This window comes from Hoplias malabaricus, chromosome 6 (assembly GCF_029633855.1).
Source record: "Hoplias malabaricus isolate fHopMal1 chromosome 6, fHopMal1.hap1, whole genome shotgun sequence".
Lineage (NCBI taxonomy): Eukaryota > Metazoa > Chordata > Actinopteri > Characiformes > Erythrinidae > Hoplias > Hoplias malabaricus.
Genome location: NC_089805.1, coordinates 8,733,582 through 8,753,034, shown reverse-complemented (window position 1 = coordinate 8,753,034; position 19,453 = coordinate 8,733,582). Strand labels below are relative to the sequence as shown.

The following is a 19,453-nucleotide window of genomic DNA, read 5'->3' as shown; positions in this document are numbered from 1 at the left end:
AAAAGCAGTTTCAGTATATACGGCAAATGAGATCAAAGTTAGTGCGGATGCGGCCTGGGTGCCGCTAAACAGATGTGCTTGGCTGAGCCCAGGCTTGTGGGATTTGATTAAGCAGCCGCAGTGCTCCACACTCACTCTGTGTCCTTTGTTCCCTGGAAGCCCTGGTAGTCCATCAAAGCCTCTGTCACCCTGCGAGAAAGATAGAGATGCATGAGCATGATGTATAGCATGTTCAGGATAACACACACACACACACACACACACACTCAAATTCAAACACATATGCTCCTACCTACATGTAACGACAGAATCCATCCATCAAATTATGCATATTTCAATTTATCTTTGTTTTCCTTGGAGTCCATTCATAACTTTAACCACACACTGTAGTGAAAAAGTACATCTACAGCTATGTTGCATGTGTTCAAGTGCCCAAGCCTCAATACTGGTTACAGTATAATGGACGAGTAGCAGGAACAGAAATACAAGTTTATTTCCGTCCTTATTAAATATTTTCCAGAATCAATACAACTACTGATATAAGAAGCTAACGTTAAGAAATATAACTAATGATTTAAAATAATAATAAAAAAAGAACAATATTCATTCGTTCATTCATTATCTGTAACCCTTATCCAGTTCAGGGTCGCGGTGTGGACCCACAGCCTACCTGGAATCATTGGGCGCAAGGCGGGAATACACCCTGGAGGGGGCGCCAGTCCTTCACAGGGCAACACAAACACACACACACACATTCACTCACACCTACGGACACTTTTGAGTCGCCAATCCACCTACCAACGTGTGTTTTTGGACTGTGGGAGGAAACCGGAGCACCCGGAGGAAACCCACGCGGACACAGGGAGAACACACCACACTCCTCACAGAAAGAACAATAGTATTTACAAAATGTATCAGCTGAAGCATTAGCTTCATTTTGCCCACCCTTTCCAATCATATCCTCATTGGCATCCCTCTCTCTATTACACTGAGGCAGTTCAAACCAAATAACTGAACAAACCAAAACAAACCATTTTTGGGGCAAATATTATTGATATTATATATGAATTTATATCACAACCATTCCATAGTTTTTACTGTGCAAACGTTTTAGACACTAGAGATTATGAGATTTTAAAAAAAGCTATTTATCTTTGTTATCTTTGTTATACGGTTTATATAATTATTAGTTTGTATTTACTGTGATTATACAACTTTATACAAGCACCACGCTCACTGAGGAGGCATTAGTTAAATATATATAATTATCTTAGGTGCTTAAGATTTCTGCACAGTGCTGTAGGTGGAACTGGAACTCTCTGTTTTGGTGTGTGAGATTGTTTCCTATCACTGCGGAAAAGAGGCACCACAACGTTGGGATTGTTGGAGGCATTGTTTTGAGCTGCATTCAATTTCAAAGGGTCCCTAACTAGTGCCTTTGTATTCCCTACACACTAATCCTGTGATATGGACTGCAGCCATGTGTAATATTGTTGGTGTGATATGGGAATAATTGTGATTTTGTGGAAATTCAACAGGATAACTACATGTTTACATAGAAAACAAAATGGCTGATGAGTAAACTTCATTGTCAAGTCCCTAAGTAGTGGTCAACTTCCACTCAATACTACCTACGCAGTTTATAAGTCCTTTCGAACTGAACGCTATTACTCCCTATGGTTTGTAATCCACTTTATAGGGAACTACTTGGGTGAATTCGTTTCTGAGGAAGTCCCATCACTACACAACTGACTGGTAGTTTACAAATAAAAAAAAATATTGTTTTCATTGTTGTGACATCACAAACATGAGACGTTCAACACAAGCTATTGTGTAAGTGAAAGGTTTGTATGAACCAGCCACATAGCATCACCACAGCAACCACCTGTAACAACTACCATAGCAACCATCTATCAACACCTTAGCAACCATCTATCAACACCTTAGCAACCACCTGGAAAAACCTAGCAACTGCCTAGCAACAACTTAGAAATCACAATTCATGTGAACACCACCTGAGATACCATAGCAACAACATGGGATACCACAGCAAATGGCTAACAACCGTGCAGCAACACCGTAGCAACCACCTGGGATACAAAGGCAAATGTTTAGCAACACCTTAGGAACCATGCTAAGCACTTTAAGCTCTTCAAGCACAAATTCATTGATGCAAAGTTCTATGAGGTATTTTGCATCAGGAAGTTTTCCATCACATGAGCCCTTTAATGAACTCCTTTCTCAGCATTTCTTGCTTTTCATTAATCCCCACACATTTTCAAACACATACACACAGATTTAATGAGTGCTCTCTGTAGATCCCTCTCCATCTGCTGTGGGTCTGTGGGTGGAAGGTAGTGTGTGGAGTTCAGCTTCTCCTCACAGACCTGCCACTGACGCCCTCGACCCCCACATCAAGCGGACACTGTTTTATTTACTAACGCTGTCCTGCAGCTGGACAGGCTTCAGTGATGTCCATTCCCAGTGTCCTCACTATAACACTGTTATGGACAGCCAGAGGCTCATTTGACAAGCGAAAAGCATTAGGTTCGACTAAAGCTGTTCCAAACCTCAAGCCAAACCAATGGCCTGACAGATGTCTAGCCTGACCACACACCGAGGAATGGAATTGTAAGTGACTAGACACGGAAATATGGATCAATTCACGCAGGCTGGACAACTGCTAATGTGGCCTGTTATTTTAGGACACGGCTTTCGAATGTGATACTACAAAATACACTGCACACTACAACACACAGAGAGGTCACCAGAAATGACAACAATCGAGTAAATACGATCTAATGGGACTGAACCTCTCACTGGAGCACCAGTCTGTGAGGATGCCAACGTCTTCTTTAACTCGCCGTGCACGGCTTCTCACCAGACTGTCCGCATTACTTAATGTTTGTAGTTCTCACGTCATTGTTCCTGACTATCACATGCTTCTACACCCGAGCTGGAGGTGGCGCTGTAGTGTTGCTGGATGCTGCTATTGACAGCACGGTAGAAATGAGGACCAAAGGAAAGCCCCAGTGTAAACACACACAGATCACACACTGGAATCACTGGGCACAAGGTGGGAACACACCATGAAGGGGGCGGCAGTCCTTCACAGGGCAACACACACAGTCGCCAATCCACCTACTAAAGTGTGTTTAATGACTGTGGGAGGAAACCCACGCAGACACAGGGAGAACACACCACACTCCTCACAGACAGTCACCTGGAGGAAACCCACACAGACACAGGGAGAACACACCACACTCCTCACAGACAGTCACCCGGAGGAAACCCACGCAGACACAGGGAGAACACACCACATTCCTCACAGACAGTCACCCAGAGGAAACCCACGCAGACACAGGGAGAACACACCACACTCCTCACAGACAGTCACTCGGAGGAAACCCACACAGACACAGAGAGAACACAACACACTCCTCACAGACAGTCACCCGGAGGAAACCCACACAGACACAGGGAGAACACACCACACTTCTCACAGACAGTCACCTGGAGGAAACCCACACAGACACAGGGAGAACACACCACACTCCTCACAGACAGTCACCCGGAGGAAACCCATGCAGACACAGGGAGAACACACCACACTCCTCACAGACAGTCACTCGGAGGAAACCCACACAGACACAGAGAGAACACAACACACTCCTCACAGACAGTCACCCGGAGGAAACCCACACAGACACAGGGAGAACACACCACACTTCTCACAGACAGTCACCTGGAGGAAACCCACACAGACACAGGGAGAACACACCACACTTCTCACAGACAGTCACCCGGAGGAAACCCACACAGACACAGGGAGAACACACCACACTCCTCACAGACAGTCACCTGGAGCGGGACTCGAACCCAAAACCTCCAGGTCCCTGGAGCTGTCTGACTGCAACACTTCCAGGTGCACCACCGTGCCGCCCCAGCTTTACATCAGTGGCATAAAATGGTTTTAAAATGATAATAACATAGTTATCACAATTATTTCAGGAAAATATATCCATCACAACATATGGCTATTACTCCAGGCCTTTTAACAAAGAAGAGCAAAGTGAACAGCTGAAAGAAACACTCTTCTGCACGAGTGTCAAAGGGTAAAACACGTACAAGAATAAATGTACAGTTGAACATAAATATGTTTCATTACATGAGTGACATACTTTTCATGTTGGAAAAAAAAAATTTTAGACTTGCAATTTGTTATGGTATGAAACTCACCTTTGTGCCTGTCTCTCCAGGAGCTCCTCGACCTCCATCTGTACCTGAACGACCCTGAGGAGAAATGTACAGAATTAGCCTCCCGTTTCGCTCAGTGCACTTCCTGCTTTGCTAATGCAATATTCATTAGAATCCAGTTTGAGATAAACATCTGTCTGAAGTGCATTTGCATCTCTTTAAATCACTGTAAGTCTATGTGTGGCCCAGTGCCCTATAGCGCTCTATACTGCTCCCACTGTTCTTCAAACTACATATATATTACATGTTACAGCTTGCATTTGCATATTAATGTAATAGAAGTCACTGAAAATATGAGACAACAACAACAAAGCTAAAGATTAAAGGGGCAAACATCTATCATTGTATCGACACAGACAAAAGCAAGCCTTCTTTGTTGAGAAATCCATGCTCTTACCCTCTTGCCTGGTTTCCCGATTAGTCCTGGAGGACCTGGCATCCCACGAGGGCCCTTAGAGACAGGAAGAACAGTCACCGGAGAAAAGTGTTATAATTCTTAACATTGGACTTAAAAGAAGGACAAATAAATACAATGTGATGCCTTTAAAGCGATGTCTGAATTAAGACGTGCAGCTACAGAAATGCAGAGGATTCTCCAGGCACAATTATATAGTTGGTCCCCAACACATCCGAAATCTGGCCCCTATAACGTGGACTAGGGCTGGACGATACGGCCAAAATTTATATCACGGTATATTTATTAATTATGGCAGCTACGATATAATTACGATATCGATATGAACAGTGTAAAATACAAAAACAAACAAGTACATGACGTCCCCATCAAACAGAAACCTATAGGCTTTGTCAATATTAATATTTTTCGACTACATTTTAAATAAAGAGTTGACGCCAGCGCCCTGTAACGATGTGTATATTGACTTTTTGAAAATGTGCTTAAAAACCGTAACATTGTTATTGAAACATTGTTATATTGTGATATATATTGATATTCAATTATTGTCCAGCCCTAATATGGACCTGGGTCACCCTGAGTCAGTGGGCCATAAGAGAACTACAGATCACATTTGGGCCAAACCTTCCTTGCAGTCTGGGGATGCGGAATCACTCACCGTAGGTCCAGAATCACCTCTGTCTCCTTTAAGACCACTGGGACCCGGGAGTCCCTGGAACACACACATATTTCATGGTCCTTAAACAGAAACCCACCCATGTTGTTGTTTGAATGCTAAAATGTACACATTTGAATGAATGGAATCCTTTTTCCCCTTTTCTCCCCAAATATTATCACCTCTTCTCTAAGACCCCCCCTCAATCCCACCATGATACCAACCAGGAAGTGTGAAGGCTAGCACATGCTTCCTCCAAGACACGTGAAGCCAGCCACTGCTTCTTTTTTAAGTGCTGTGAACACAACACCACTGGGCAGCTCAACACACTTGGAGGAGAACCTTTAGCATGATGCTGACGGCCATGGGGAGAGGGGGGGGGGCGTCCTACCCACCCAGAGACATCTGAGGCATTCGCAAAACACAAACAACACAAATGGAACTGAAGCGGAAAGAAGGCCTTTACCATTGGTCCTGGTCTTCCTGTGAGGCCTAAGGGTCCGGGTGGTCCCTTCAGTGAAAGCTGAGAGAGGAAACATGCCACAAACAAACGTTAGCGTGTTCACAGCAGCTTCTCTTGTGTTTCCACATGTTCGAGAAGCTCAAGCCAAGAGTGAGTCACAGCCACACGGTGCTGAATTCATTAAAGATTCCAAACTCCAGACCGTTCCGGAGCGTCGGAATACATTACGGAGGATTATGCGGAGGTGGCTGGAGCTGCGCAGCCAGGTTAACTTTGATCAACTGGTTCAGCTGGGGGTCTTACTTTGGTCTGCTGCAGAATGGCCTGAGCTTGGGCTTCCTGAGCAGACACCACAGGGCCCTTCTGAGAATCTCCACCAAACTGAAACTGAGAGAGAGAGAGAGGGAGAGACAGAGAGAGAAAGAAAGAGGTGAGGAAAAGAGAGAGCGCATTTGTGTCTGCATTGTGTACACATCTAAATGGACCAAAACCAGGCTGTGTTTTCACATTTGAAACTTGGTGTTATCTCTGTATTTCACAGAAAATGAGCCAGGGCACTGGGAGCGCTCATTCTGATATCACAGCTCCACCCTGTGGCCAAGAGACATAACTGACACCTAAATACAAACCCAAGCAATGGCACTTCTTCTGTATGCAGCAGATGTTCTCCTCCAGCCAAGGGGGTCTCTATGGTGAGTGCAGCATATGTGGGCGAATATAAAGTGTTTCAGTACTTACTGGTAACATCAGCAGTGTGCCTGGAGGACCTGGTATCCCATCAGCGCCTGGCAGGCCTGGACGTCCCTCGGGGCCCTTGAAGGGAAGAGAAGAGATGATGATTGTGTTGAAAAGTCTGCGGGAGCATGTTACCAGGCAAAAGTCAGAGGCCACTCTTCATTTCGGTCCGCCCCATCAGCCTTTAAGAATGGGATATTGATTTCTCAGCAAGCGAGAGACATATCTGAACTGAAACTTACACATAAGCCTCCGCCACTACACTCTAACAGGCTCCATTCATTCCTGGAGGCTTACACCTCTCAAACACATCTGCAGGGATATTATATATCTCCAAATATCAGTCTATAGAAGTTACTTCTGCTTGTCACCATCCAAATCATTCATTCATTCAATCATTCATTCATTATCTGTAAGCGCTTATCCAGTTCAGGGTCGCGGTGGGTCCAGAGCCTACCTGGAATCATTGGGCACAAGGCAGGAATACACCCTGGAGGGGGCGCCAGACCTTCACAGGGCAACACAGACACACACACACATTCATTCACACACTCACACCTACGGACACTTTTGAGTCGCCAATCCACCTACCAACGTGTGTTTTTGGACTGTGGGAGGAAACCGGAGCACCCAGAGGAAACCAACGCAGGCACAAGGAGAACACACCACACTCCTCACAGACAGTCACCCGGAGGAAACCCACGCAGACACAGGGAGAACACACCACACTCCTCACAGAAAGTCACCCGGAGGAAACCCACGCAGACACAGGGAGAACACACCACACTCCTCACAGACAGTCACCCGGAGGAAACCCACGCAGATACAGGGAGAACACACCACACTCCTCACAGACAGTCACCCGGAGGAAACCCACGCAGACACAGGGAGAACACACCACACTCCTCACAGACAGTCACCCGGAGCGAGAATCGAACCCACATCATTCATTCATTCATTCATTCATAGAGTGCTTGTTTCTTTGTTTGATCTGCAAATGTTCTTATGTTCAGTGTTTAGCGTTGGCTTCTAAACAGCTCCAAGTGAATCTTGTAGAGAAACACCTGAGGATGTGATCTAAAGCCAAATGGAGTTTTTCTATCGAAGGGTACCTACTCAACACAACTCCACTCACTTTTTGGACCCTGTTACTTTCTTGGTTTTCAATTACAATGCCTCCCCCGCCCCCACCTTTCCTCAAAATGTAGCTGGAAACATCACAAAACGCTATCTCTAACAGGAACCACAGGCTTTGGAACCCTCAATAATGATGGCTGCAATGCTGAGCGTTGGTTACTCACTGTGTATTCACGTGATGTTGTTGTTGTTGTTTATTGGAACTGACCACAGCTCTGTCATAAGCTGACACAGACCTGTTTTTTTTCGGGTTTTTTTTCGTTTTTTTTTTTCGTTCCTTGTTGCACTGTTCAGCTCTCCCTGAAATCGTTCATCTGCCAACGATCCAAGCTGCTGTTGTGAGTGGGTTAAAAACAAATGTGTTCTCTGCTGTAGTTTGGAGATTTTACAGATGGAGAGTTGGTGCTGGACATCTGCATTTCATTACAATTGACAGGTCTCTCTGGCCAATCAGAGCTCTGCAAGGTTTACACAAACCATTTTAGTCCCTACTCGGCTCGCATAGAACCGTGATGGACCAGGTACTAAAAAAGAACCCGGTTCAAGGTACCAGTTACCAAATTTACCTAATGGAAAAGCAAAAGGCCAATCAGAGTATAGTCGAGTCAAGTAGGTACCATGCAGTGGAAAAGCACCTAAAGTGGATCTTGGTGTTCTCCTGACTTGAAAGCTTTAAGTTTTGTGTTTCTGTGATGGATACAGTTATAGATGTCTAATCAGCTGCTATGAGTCCTAGCTTCTCTGTAGGTCCTACTATATGCAGGTGAAATTACAAAAAACATATACCTACAAAGGTTTGCACCTAATGGCTGTATTGACCTTCCACTCCTGTTGCACGCGTATCCTGGAACACGTCACTGTCTGCAAACCAACAGCTATAAAAACAACCCACGCACTATTTCCAGGGGGCACATCAGTCAACATCAGCTCCCTATCAATTAGCCTGTCTCTGGAGTCCGCCTGCTCCACGTTCGAATAAAAGCCTAATGCTGCTATAAGCCCCTGCTGAAACATTAAAGCGCTTGGCTAATAAAAGCTGTCAATTAGAGGCAACGGCGCTAACAGCAGGCAACGTTCTCTGAGAAAAGAGCAGGAAACCTTTGCCAGGAAATCTGAGCGTACCTGTCAGGCCCAGGAGTTCTGGGAGGAACATATACACGTATACAGGCTGAAAGATAAGCTGGGCCCCAGGCTGCGCAGCCACAATGTTTGAAGTGGAACACTTCCTCACTAAGCTTTGCTTATTCTCTTTAAGTCTCAGCATGCCTCTAGAGCCCTGCACAGAAATGAGGGGCCACATCTGCTGTGTGGCAATTAAACACAATCTTAATAAGAGAGTCTGAATCAAATGATCAATTACGGTCAAAAACAAACGACTCTATCTCTGTAACTCACTATACATTCACTGGACCTTTCTCAGGATTCAGATTTGTAATCGAGTGCCATTTTAAAACGTTGAGCTTTGATTAGTTAAAGGCCCCACGGTGTTCGGAAACTCTAATAGGCGTCTTGCCTGTGACATAGATGGTGGACAACAACTCTAGAAGTTGCACATAATTTAATGCAAAATGACGAAAAGGTGTGTTGTTTTTGGCTGCAGTAATTCAATGTACAGTGGGACATCTGTGCACAAATGGCCCAAAGATCCCAAAATATCCAGAAAATGGACTAAATTTGTCAACTTTAAACGGGCACTTTGGAAAGGACCCTCCGCTCACTCCGTTATCTGTAGCTCATTTCACTGGCGCTTTTCCAACAATATGGGCATGTAAGGACACCAACGAAAGGTGTTCAAGAGCCTCTGTAACATGGAGGTAAACAGGGTAAGGACACTCACTTCGCCTGTTTTAGTTGGTGTTAGTTAACATTAGCTTGACTCGCTAAACTCGGTGGCTCAGATTATACTCGGCTACGTAGCTGCATTACGGAGGTTTATAGTGTCGGATGAATTCCAGTTCGACTTCGATCACATTTACAAGAATAACGGTACCTCTAAATTTGAGTTTAGCTTATTGCTAGGCTATTGTCATGAATAATGTTGGTTATTTAGCTAGATACTGTCATAACAGTCAGTCATAACGGTGTTTTACCGCAGCATTGTTCAGCTGTTGTCCACCAGTGACGTCACGGTTGCGTTCAAGAATTTCCGTAGCGAGCTCGGGTTTTTCCGTCAATTTAATAAAATTGTCAGTTTTAAAGCAAATTAAGCTGAATTTTCGCTGAAAATGGCCGCTCTGGACAGGGCTGTTTAGACAAGGGGAGAATGCTGCTGTGAGGTTTGATCCTTGTGGTGTTTTGACCAAAGAACTAAGTTCATTCATGGAGAGGTGGCAGAGTACGTCTCATACTCTAGGGGTGGGGGGGTGAGGTAAGAGCTGAAAGTACAAGGACGAAATATTTAAACGACTGTCAGAAAACTGTTTTTATTTAAGAATAGGCACACAATAAAAGACCTGGACAAATGGGATAATTTGACCTGATTTTTTTTTCTTTCATACTTACCCTACTTATTGTAGTTGAGGGAGGGGCCCAAGTTCTCATAAAATTGACAAAGGGGGGCCTCCAGAGGAATGTATCACTCAAGCTTTAAAAGTATTCATTAAGCACTACCACATGTGAGAGGGTTTTTAAGGGAGGCTCTGCAGCATCAGCAGCGACCTTGAGCTTCAAGCAGCTTTAAATCCTTGTACATAAATGTACAAGGATACAAAGTAGGTGGCCTGTGGCAACATAGACCTAAAGAAAGTACCAAACTAATGCGCAGGAAAACGGTCCAGTCCCAGCCCAGCTGGGGAACTCTGTGTGTTTATTATTAAATAAACAAACAAATCATAATCCATTGTTATTTGTTACTAATTTTACTAATTGTTATTGTTATTTACTGTTATTTTACTAATTAGTTTCACTAATAAACTGCACTAGAAGGTGCTGTGCTAATATTCACTGTAACATCACATTTTACAGTTTGTTTTACACAAGCACAAAGACGTTAAACTGAACGTTTTGAATCTGTACTTTCCGCCAAATTTCTCCCCATCTTCCCCTGAACTGCGAGTTAGAAATAATCAATCAGAAAATGATATCACGCTCTGGTTAGCACTAATATCATGAGCATGAAACTGTTGGAGGGTGTGATAAGAACAGCTAATTCCAGAGGGACTATTACATATATACACAAAGTCCAGAGAAAATGGGGTCAGAGAGTAATATGAGTCATGGCTCCCTGATGCCTGAGGTCCGGGGCCAGGTTAGCAGGACCCTCAGAGCTCTCCTGCTCATCAACATCTGTACAGACTTACACTGCTGGCTCAGGCCACTCCACAGGGACAATCACTTCCCTGGAATTTCTGGAACAGAACTTAATTTTGGCCTGAAATGTTGATGCAAACCCAAATACGCTTCAGCCCCAGCCCTAGTGTAGTGCAACAAAAGTCTCTGTGAATCCTACACGAGCCAAACCATTTTTCTAAACCTACTGTATACCGACTTGTTTTACTTCTGAGCCCTACTGTAGCATGACTCTGTAGACATCAAAATTCTGTCGAACTCAGATCCCAGTAAGAAAATCTGTCTGAATCTGACTGAAGCACATCATAGTCTGCAACACTAGTCAATAATATGTTGTCACATTCAACCACAGCACAACAGAATTCTGTCTGAAAATGACTAAATTCAACAAGATTATTCTGATTCTGAGGAACATTTGTGAAATAGTGACCAGCTTTGACAAAATCCTGAAGTAAAAGTCATTGAGGATGTACTCACCCTATCACCTGGGTCTCCCATGGGCCCTGGGGGTCCAACTACACCAGGTATACCAGGAAGACCCTGAGAGACAAACACAAATACTGTGAGAACATCGGCTTTGTTCAGCTACGTACTGTAGAAAATGGCTTAAGATCACCATTTCGGTGAAGTTTGACATGAAACTTACCACAGGTCCTGGCAACCCAGGAGGCCCCTCGAAGACTGTGCCCTGGAGAAGATAAAACACAGCTCAGAGCAGCTTAAAACACATGCAGCACCTCAGTAAAATCATCAGAATTTACAGATGGGGGTTAATGTTTAACTCTTACTGGTTCGACAATGGCTTGTTCTCCCTTCTGGCCTTTCTCAAAGCCTTGGTTTTCCTGAGAGAGCATACAAATACATATGAGATATCAAAGCTTACTAATGAGGAGTACACTGACAAAAAGGGTATCTTAGACAAGCGTAAATATCTTAATTCTAGGCAAGGCGTCGAGTGTTCTCACCCCTGAGATAAATTCTTTCTTCTGAGCTTTCTACACGTAAGATCATTCAGGCTGTTTGATATTTTACTGATTGGAAATGGACGAACATATTAAATTTTTTATCCAGCTCAATTAATTCCTTAAAGGAATGGTTCTGGAGACAGTCTGCTTTACTGCTGACTGCAGCTGACTAACCAAGAGGGCCAGCATGGGGTCAAAAGACCCACCGCATTGGAGGAAAAAGTATATTACATACATCATATATGTTCATATTATATATAATATATCATGAGCGATATAAACAGTCAAAGTCATAGCTAAGGTGTTGGCAATTTCAGACAGCCGGGATTTCTTACATCACAAATCTAAAGAACCAATCCTGTCAAGTTACATAAATAAATAAATTAAAACTGCTTTAATTTTGACAGCACGTATTTATTTTCATTGCCGTACACAATGAGAGTCTGGCTGACCTGTCCATGCCAAGTGTCCGCCCCCTGTCTCTCAGCTGGACCGTAGCGATCTTCATCAATCTCATACTCTTCATACTCCAGCTCTGAACTGTCGGTACTGTTCTTGAAGTCGTCAAAGTCAATGAGCTGAAAATATATGACAAGCCTTTTTAACACAGCATGGCTACAAAGGTGTTAAACAGCTTAACAACTCCTAACAACCACATTACACTCTGTTTAGTCCAGCTCAGAGCCAGCAGGGCTGATTCACACGCTTGGTACTGACTGATATTATAATGTGACATTATTTCAAGTAAAGATCAACTGTATTTGAGCCTTACAAAGGGTTAATGTTTGTTTTATTTCGAAATATTTAATATTTTAATGTGCTCATGTAAAATAATCTGAAGACTTAGTATCTTAACATGCACTTACTTCATATTCGCTGATATTAGTGGCCACCGTTACCGTGGAGACGGAGAGGTCATCATACGTGTGGCTGTAGGCGTTCTGAGTGTGCTCCTCCACTTCTGGCATTTTCACAGGCCCTTCCTCCTACGCAGAGTACATCAGTTAGTACATCGTCATCAGGGGGTCAGTTACCATGGAGAGGCTGAGCACTGCTGACAACTCCCAATCCACATCCGCTGACCTTGATGGATGAACTCAGACCCAAACAGATCAGCGGACGTACTGAGGGTGCCAGGGTTGCTTCACGATTCCAAGGCATATTAGTGTGCTAGTGGGTTATGGAAGTGTCAGGGCTCTCAAACCGGTGTCAGGTGTGAGTTATTAAAGTTTGAGAGGCAGTTGTGAGGTAGTTACTGCTCCACACGCTTCATTAATAAGGGGGTGATGTCAGCAGGAGAGCCAGATGTGGTGGTGGCAGCAAAGCAGCAGGAGTGACGTGGAAAAGTAAACTCGGCACATCACGATCAGACTCGAAAGCATAGCAAATTACAATGTGACCTCAATCGGGAGAGCGGCGTCTCGCCCAATCATCCATTTCTCATGGCTTTGGAATGAACTGAAGTTCCCACAAATCCTATTAGAACATCTGTCCCCTGGTGTGTGTGATGGAGTGGATGTCAGGCTTGCAATCTGAGCACTTTTAGGACTTCAGGAGCTGAACTGAAGGCCTACCACATAATATTACCCACTAATATCATTAGAAAGTGACAGAGGGCAGTGAAATAGTTTCTGAGATGTCACTCACATGGTCACTGAAGGTAGGTGATAAGTCTCGGAATGGGGCCCAAGCTCTAATCTACAGGTTTCAGTCCGTTATGATAAATGACAGTGAAGTGGTCATTGTTAATTCATTCACTCATCATCTGTAACCACTTCAACCTGACCAGGGTCCCTTTGGGTCTGGAGCCTAACTGGAATCACAGGGTGCAGGGCACCCTGGACAGGACAAACAAACAAATAAATAGGGTGGCACGGTGCAGGTAGTGTCTCTGTCACACAGCTCCAGGGTCCTGGGTGTGTGGCTTCGGGTCTGTGTCGGGTTTGGTGTGTTCTCCCAGTGTCTGTGTGGTCCAGAATCACACACTGGCAACTCAAAAGTGTCCATAGGTGTGAATGTGTGAGTGTGTTTCGCCCTGTGAAGGACTGGCGCCCCCTCCAGGGTGTGTTCCTGCATTGCACCCAGTGATAAGGGCTACAGACAATGAATGAATGAATAAATAAATATTTCACTTAATAAATACAGCTAAGAAGTTGATGGGATGAGGGGAAATACTGCATTAAAAGGTGTATATTCTATTTTGAGTCACATGCTTTATGCATCAAAGGTAAAGACAGAAAAATGCACCTCGTCAATAAGGAATCAATGCTAAGCACAAATGAGTAGTTACAGCCCTATACTTCATTAATAAGGGGAGTACACTGGGGGGCAGGGGTGAGAGCCAGATGTGGCAGTGGCACCGCAGGAGCAATGTGGAAATGTAAACTCGACACATCAGGATCAGCCACGGAAGCTTACGGCCTCAGCAAAAAACCACGAGAACTGAATCAACACCTGCATCTATCACCGGCGCCGTGGCCCCATGCATCAAAGTGATGGATTACTGCACGCTCCACTCCGGATATAATAAGGTTTGCTTTGAGTCAGCTCTATTATGGTAAAAGTGTTTCTGAAACACAGAAACTCAATTCCCAACACCGAGGGTCTACAGTGCTGTGATCGTAAAAGCAATGGAATGAGATTTGAGGCACACACACGAAAACAGACATGCGTTACGTCTCACTTTCATCCACAGAGGCCCAAGTGCTGCAGCTGAAGACGAGGCAAAATCCATCAGTGAGTGAAGTGACATTTTTCAACATTAAAATCCAATCAAATTTACATGATTTTACCTTTAGTCTTAATTTCCTGCCCAGCTTTGATGTGTGTAGTTTGCAGCGTTAGTTCTGTACTGAAGCTATGAGGCTAATGCAGCTAACCAATTAATGCTCTTCATATAGTGTTGTTCTTGGGTCTTAATGGATCAAACCCCACAGTAACAGCACTATTCAGAACGGCCGGTTTCAGCGCCTGTTCCTTTAAATGATAATGAGCCGCTCGCTGTTCACCCCGACCCCGAGCGTACAGCAGTGAGAACCGAGGAGTAGAAGCTCTGGTTTTTGGCCATTTACTCAGTGCTCATATTACTCTGCGAGGGGGCGGGACCAAACAGTGTACATAAGACCAGTGCCAATTCAGATCGGTTCATTTTATCCTGGGTGGTCTTGTTTCACAGTGTGTGGTTTGGTGTACTCCAGACACACATTAATGTCCACAAACAATGTCCCCTTTACATCTAAACAGATACAGCTGTGTGAGGTTTCCCATTGGTTAGGCCTTCAGGAGCTGAACTGAAGGCCTAATGTATGCGACGCACTGCTACATTTTTGGGGGTAAATCGATGATGCATAAATTAATTAGCCTCATAGCTCTAGGGCAAAACTAAAATGAACACCAGACACGTCTTAGCTAGCTGACCACTCTGGGGGTCTAATATGGGGGTAATCTACTCACTACACTCTAAACAACTGCAGTGCTGCAGTTGACCCCTGTGCCACTGCAGCAGTGGGTGTGTTGGGTTAGTGGTGAGGGTGGCAGGTGAAGGTGGGGGTGGGTATGAGGGTGGTGTCTTTGTTAGGAGGCGTTAAGGTCAGCGGGTGATGATGAGGAGGATGGAGGAGGAAGGACAAGGGTGTTTTTTCTTTTTTTTTTGCAAGAGCAAGTTTGCAATCTACCTCCACCTCAGTCTGTGGAGACTGGGGCAATGCAGTAGATGCTACAGTGGGCTCCTCAGGGGTCTCAGGCTGCAAAGTAGTCCGCATGGGGGGCTCCTGGAGACCAGAGTCCGGCTCATGAGTGGGCATCTCGGGGATCAAGTCCATCTGGTCAACAGCAACAGCCGGAGTTTCCATAGCTACGGTTGGCCGTTCTGTTACAAATGACTGAGCCCCAAGGCTGAACCCTCGCATCAAATACTCAGGCAGGTTGGTAGACACCTCCAGGAAGCCCTCCACCTCCAGAGTCTCCACCTCTTTTCTCTTCTTCCGTGACTCCTTGTCCCTTTTCTTCCCTCTGTTCTTCTTTCTGTTCTTCTTGCCCTTCCTGTCCTTTTTGGAGCGTTTCTTCGGAGGCTCTTCTTTGGCTGGCTCGTCACCTTTGGCTGGCTCGTCACCTTGCAGCGTGTCCTCAAGCTTAAGGGGTGTGGCCTTTGGTCAGGTGGGGAGGGGTTACAGTTTAAGAGGTAGGGGGGGCATAAATGGAGAAGAATGACATAGAAGTGAGCAAACCTTACAGAAATGCAGTGGAAAGAGCAGAATTGAATCCACTGTCTTACATTTACTCACCATAACTCACCTGTGTCTCACATCACAACTAGAGATGGTCTTTCATGGTTAAAGGAATACTCCAGTGTCAACCTGAGCTTCATCTGTAGTCAATCACTTCTATAGTGTGTTTATTATGTGTTAAGTACTGGTAAGAAAACATGTCATAAGTGGTGTTCAAAATGGTGTCCAGAAAAAAACAGAGCTGTGTTCAAAATGGCTGCCCACTCTATTCCCTACATTCCCCAGTATGTAGTGCACAGGACTGAAAGAAGGTAATGATAGAACAACTTTGGACACTGTTCACAATAAAATACATCTACAACAAAATAAAATATATGTAAAATATCCAAATAAAAATAACTTAAAGCTATTTCTCCCTTCCAAACAATATAATTAACAAGAACACATTTTAAAATGATGGTTCCTCAAGGGTTCTTTATTAAAAGATATGGTTCTACATAGAATTCTGAATGCTTGAAGACCTTGATTGGTTAAAGGGTTCTCTGCATCGTGAAGGGGTTCCACAGATTGATGGATAATGAGCTATAGATGGTTCCTGAAAAAGGTTCTGTATGGCACTTCTATTCTAACAAACTTGACATTGGTGAATCATATAGAACCCTTACAGAACCATCAATAGCACATTCTCCATCAGTCTGAAGAACCCTGTCATGATGCGAAGAAACCTTTAATCATGCAAAACGTTTTTCAGGTGTTCAGGGTTCTATACAGAACCGTTTCCTTCCATAAAGAACCCTTGTAGAACCATCATTTTTAAGAGTGTATTCTCATGGTGTTAATTCAGTAATTGGGTAAATATTTCAGTTTCAAATTCCAACTCTAAAAATGATCCCTACGCTATACGTGCTGTCACTGGAAAAGCCATCGAGCCCTGGTTTGACGGGCACCACTCAGAGGGCCATGTCATAAGTGTGCGCTACACAAACCGAGGCTGTCTCTTTGGCCCTGAGAATAAAACACATAATAACCCTGGCTATACACTATAATAACCCTTTACAGAGGGTATTAGATGGGTCTCAGCAGAATCCCCATCCAAATCCAGCTTAATTCTGCACAGGAAACACATTCTGAACTGCAGTAACAGAGTGTGACACCGATGTTTTAGATAGTGACCAGGTTGAAAAGTGCTGGAGTATTCCTTTAATGGACAGCACATGAACAGTACAGCAGCAAATGAGTATCCCTTTAATGAACAACCTCCTCGGTCGCATTCCTGGAGTCCCGCTGCCCTGAAAACAGTCTGCATTATCTTCCCTATTCAAGCACCACCTGATCAAACTCTGATTAGTCGTGAGCTGAATCAGATGTGTGAGGGCAGGAGAATGAAACTGTCTGGGTTTGTTCCCATGACTGGAGCTGAAACCCATAGTAATAAAGCATGACTCTGTGAGAGGGTTTTACAAATGAAGACAGTCATAAATAACACAACGTATTCATCACGAGGCAAAATCAGACATCAAACGCCAGGCTGAATGTAATTAAGATCAGTGGAGACGACCTGATTCCAGCTTCTTTATCACAGAGCTCGGCTGATGAGACATAATAACAGTGAGAAGATGTGTGTGTGTCAAACGTGACTGCTCAATGTGGGGTACCCACTCTACGGAGCACAACCTGGTTCATGTGCATTTGTATTAGTGTGTGTGTGTTGTGTATTCATGTGTGTGTGTGTGTGTTAGAGTACAAGTTGTGAATGAGATCAGTGTGTAACTGCAGAAGTGGGTCAGTAATGCGAGAGATGTTGATGAGAGCTGAGTTTACAGCCTGTTCTCTCAGCTGTGGCCCAGTGCAGTGCAGAAAGCCAAATGGCACACTCTCTCTTACACACACACACACACACACACACACACATACACACACACACACGTGTGGGTCGTGGGAAGATCTGTGCAGCCGAATGTTCCACATGACATGAGTTCCTCCCAGAGGTTCTCCCAAAAATGCAGCCCACTGACACACTTAGTCATTGCTGTGACTCACACACACGTGTAGACACACAAACACGCACACACACACACACACACACACACTTACACAAGCACAAATCCACACATTCAAATCTTCCCACAGGCCTTAAAAGCCCCTCACGAGCACCTAAATAAGAAAAATTATTACAGCACTGTCCCATAAACATATATTAATAAAATAAACACTGGCCATCCAACATTTCTTCTAAAATTAAAAGATATTAATATGGAGATTTACTCCTGCTCTGCTTTTCTTTGCTGCAGTAACAGTTCTTTCTGCAAAGGAATTCTCTTATTATATATATATCAGAGGCGATTGCTCTAAGACTGCAAGGGAAGCTCAGCTTCTCCTAAAATGTCAAAAATAAGTGATCAAATATATACTGTTGTGTGTACATGTCAGTGAATAAATATGCACTACAACGTGCTCAACTTTTGTTCAGAATCAGCTTCTTATCACTGGTAAAGACGCGGCTTTCCTCTCAATCATTCCCGCAGCTTCACAGTGCTTTAAACAGTGTGGAGTTCAATAGCGAAGCAGCGAAGGGCAGCGAAACGAGACGAGTGATTGGATAAATGCTGGGCTTTGTCCCAACCATAGGACGCTCAGCGTCTCTGGGGGTCTATGGGGCAGTGGGCTGGCCTCGGCTGGCCAGGACGCTCAGCTTCTGCATGATGATTGGATGATCTGTCTGAGGCTGAATCCCTTTTTGATTGACAGCGAAATGAGCGAATCAGCGATCCTTTGGTGTAAAGATCCGTGGGAGCACAGGCGGACACACTTCACATGGGCCAAGGCCTTTTAAGCAGCCTAGCTCTGCTGGCCATTGAGAGGACACTAGTCAAGTCCCTGGAAAAGACGCCTTGTTGGTACGACAGGGTCACAGATCATTTTCTTGAAAAGGAACGGAGGGTAGAATTTACGTATAAATAAACCGACACATTTTATGATGTAGGCCGAAATTGAGCTTCCCCTCCTTGAAAGACCAGCATCTGCCACTGGTCTATATATATATAACAATAATTTAATTAAGTGAAGTCAAGTTGAGTTGAATCATATTTCTCAAGCATAGTGTATGTATTAAGTATAATAATATCTATCTATTAGTATTATATTCGTAAGCGTACTATTTCAATATTTATTGGGACATAGCTCTTCTTTGGGTAAATACCAGAGACTATGAGGTGTATGTAGTGAAACAGCGCCACCAGTGGATCAGGGCATAAGCCTTAGTCAACATACAGTACACTGAGCTAGCAGGGAACTTTTCCACAACTTTCACTA

The 19,453-nt window shown here is 44.2% G+C and overlaps 1 protein-coding gene across 1 annotated transcript in view; it reads right to left on the bottom strand.

Moving 5' to 3' along the window:
• The window catches only part of col5a3a (collagen, type V, alpha 3a), a 112,625-nt gene that overhangs the window by 53,577 nt on the left and 39,595 nt on the right, over nt 1–19,453 (bottom strand). Inside the window, exons 6-17 of the mRNA XM_066673875.1 lie at nt 12,782–12,901; nt 12,368–12,493; nt 11,739–11,792; nt 11,597–11,638; nt 11,428–11,490; nt 6,529–6,603; nt 6,094–6,177; nt 5,794–5,850; nt 5,331–5,384; nt 4,655–4,708; nt 4,240–4,293; nt 136–189 (exon numbers count right to left, since the gene is read on the bottom strand). Coding sequence (XP_066529972.1) covers nt 136–189; nt 4,240–4,293; nt 4,655–4,708; nt 5,331–5,384; nt 5,794–5,850; nt 6,094–6,177; nt 6,529–6,603; nt 11,428–11,490; nt 11,597–11,638; nt 11,739–11,792; nt 12,368–12,493; nt 12,782–12,901 — 837 coding nt within the window. The remainder of the gene's footprint in view (nt 1–135; nt 190–4,239; nt 4,294–4,654; nt 4,709–5,330; nt 5,385–5,793; nt 5,851–6,093; nt 6,178–6,528; nt 6,604–11,427; nt 11,491–11,596; nt 11,639–11,738; nt 11,793–12,367; nt 12,494–12,781; nt 12,902–19,453) is intronic.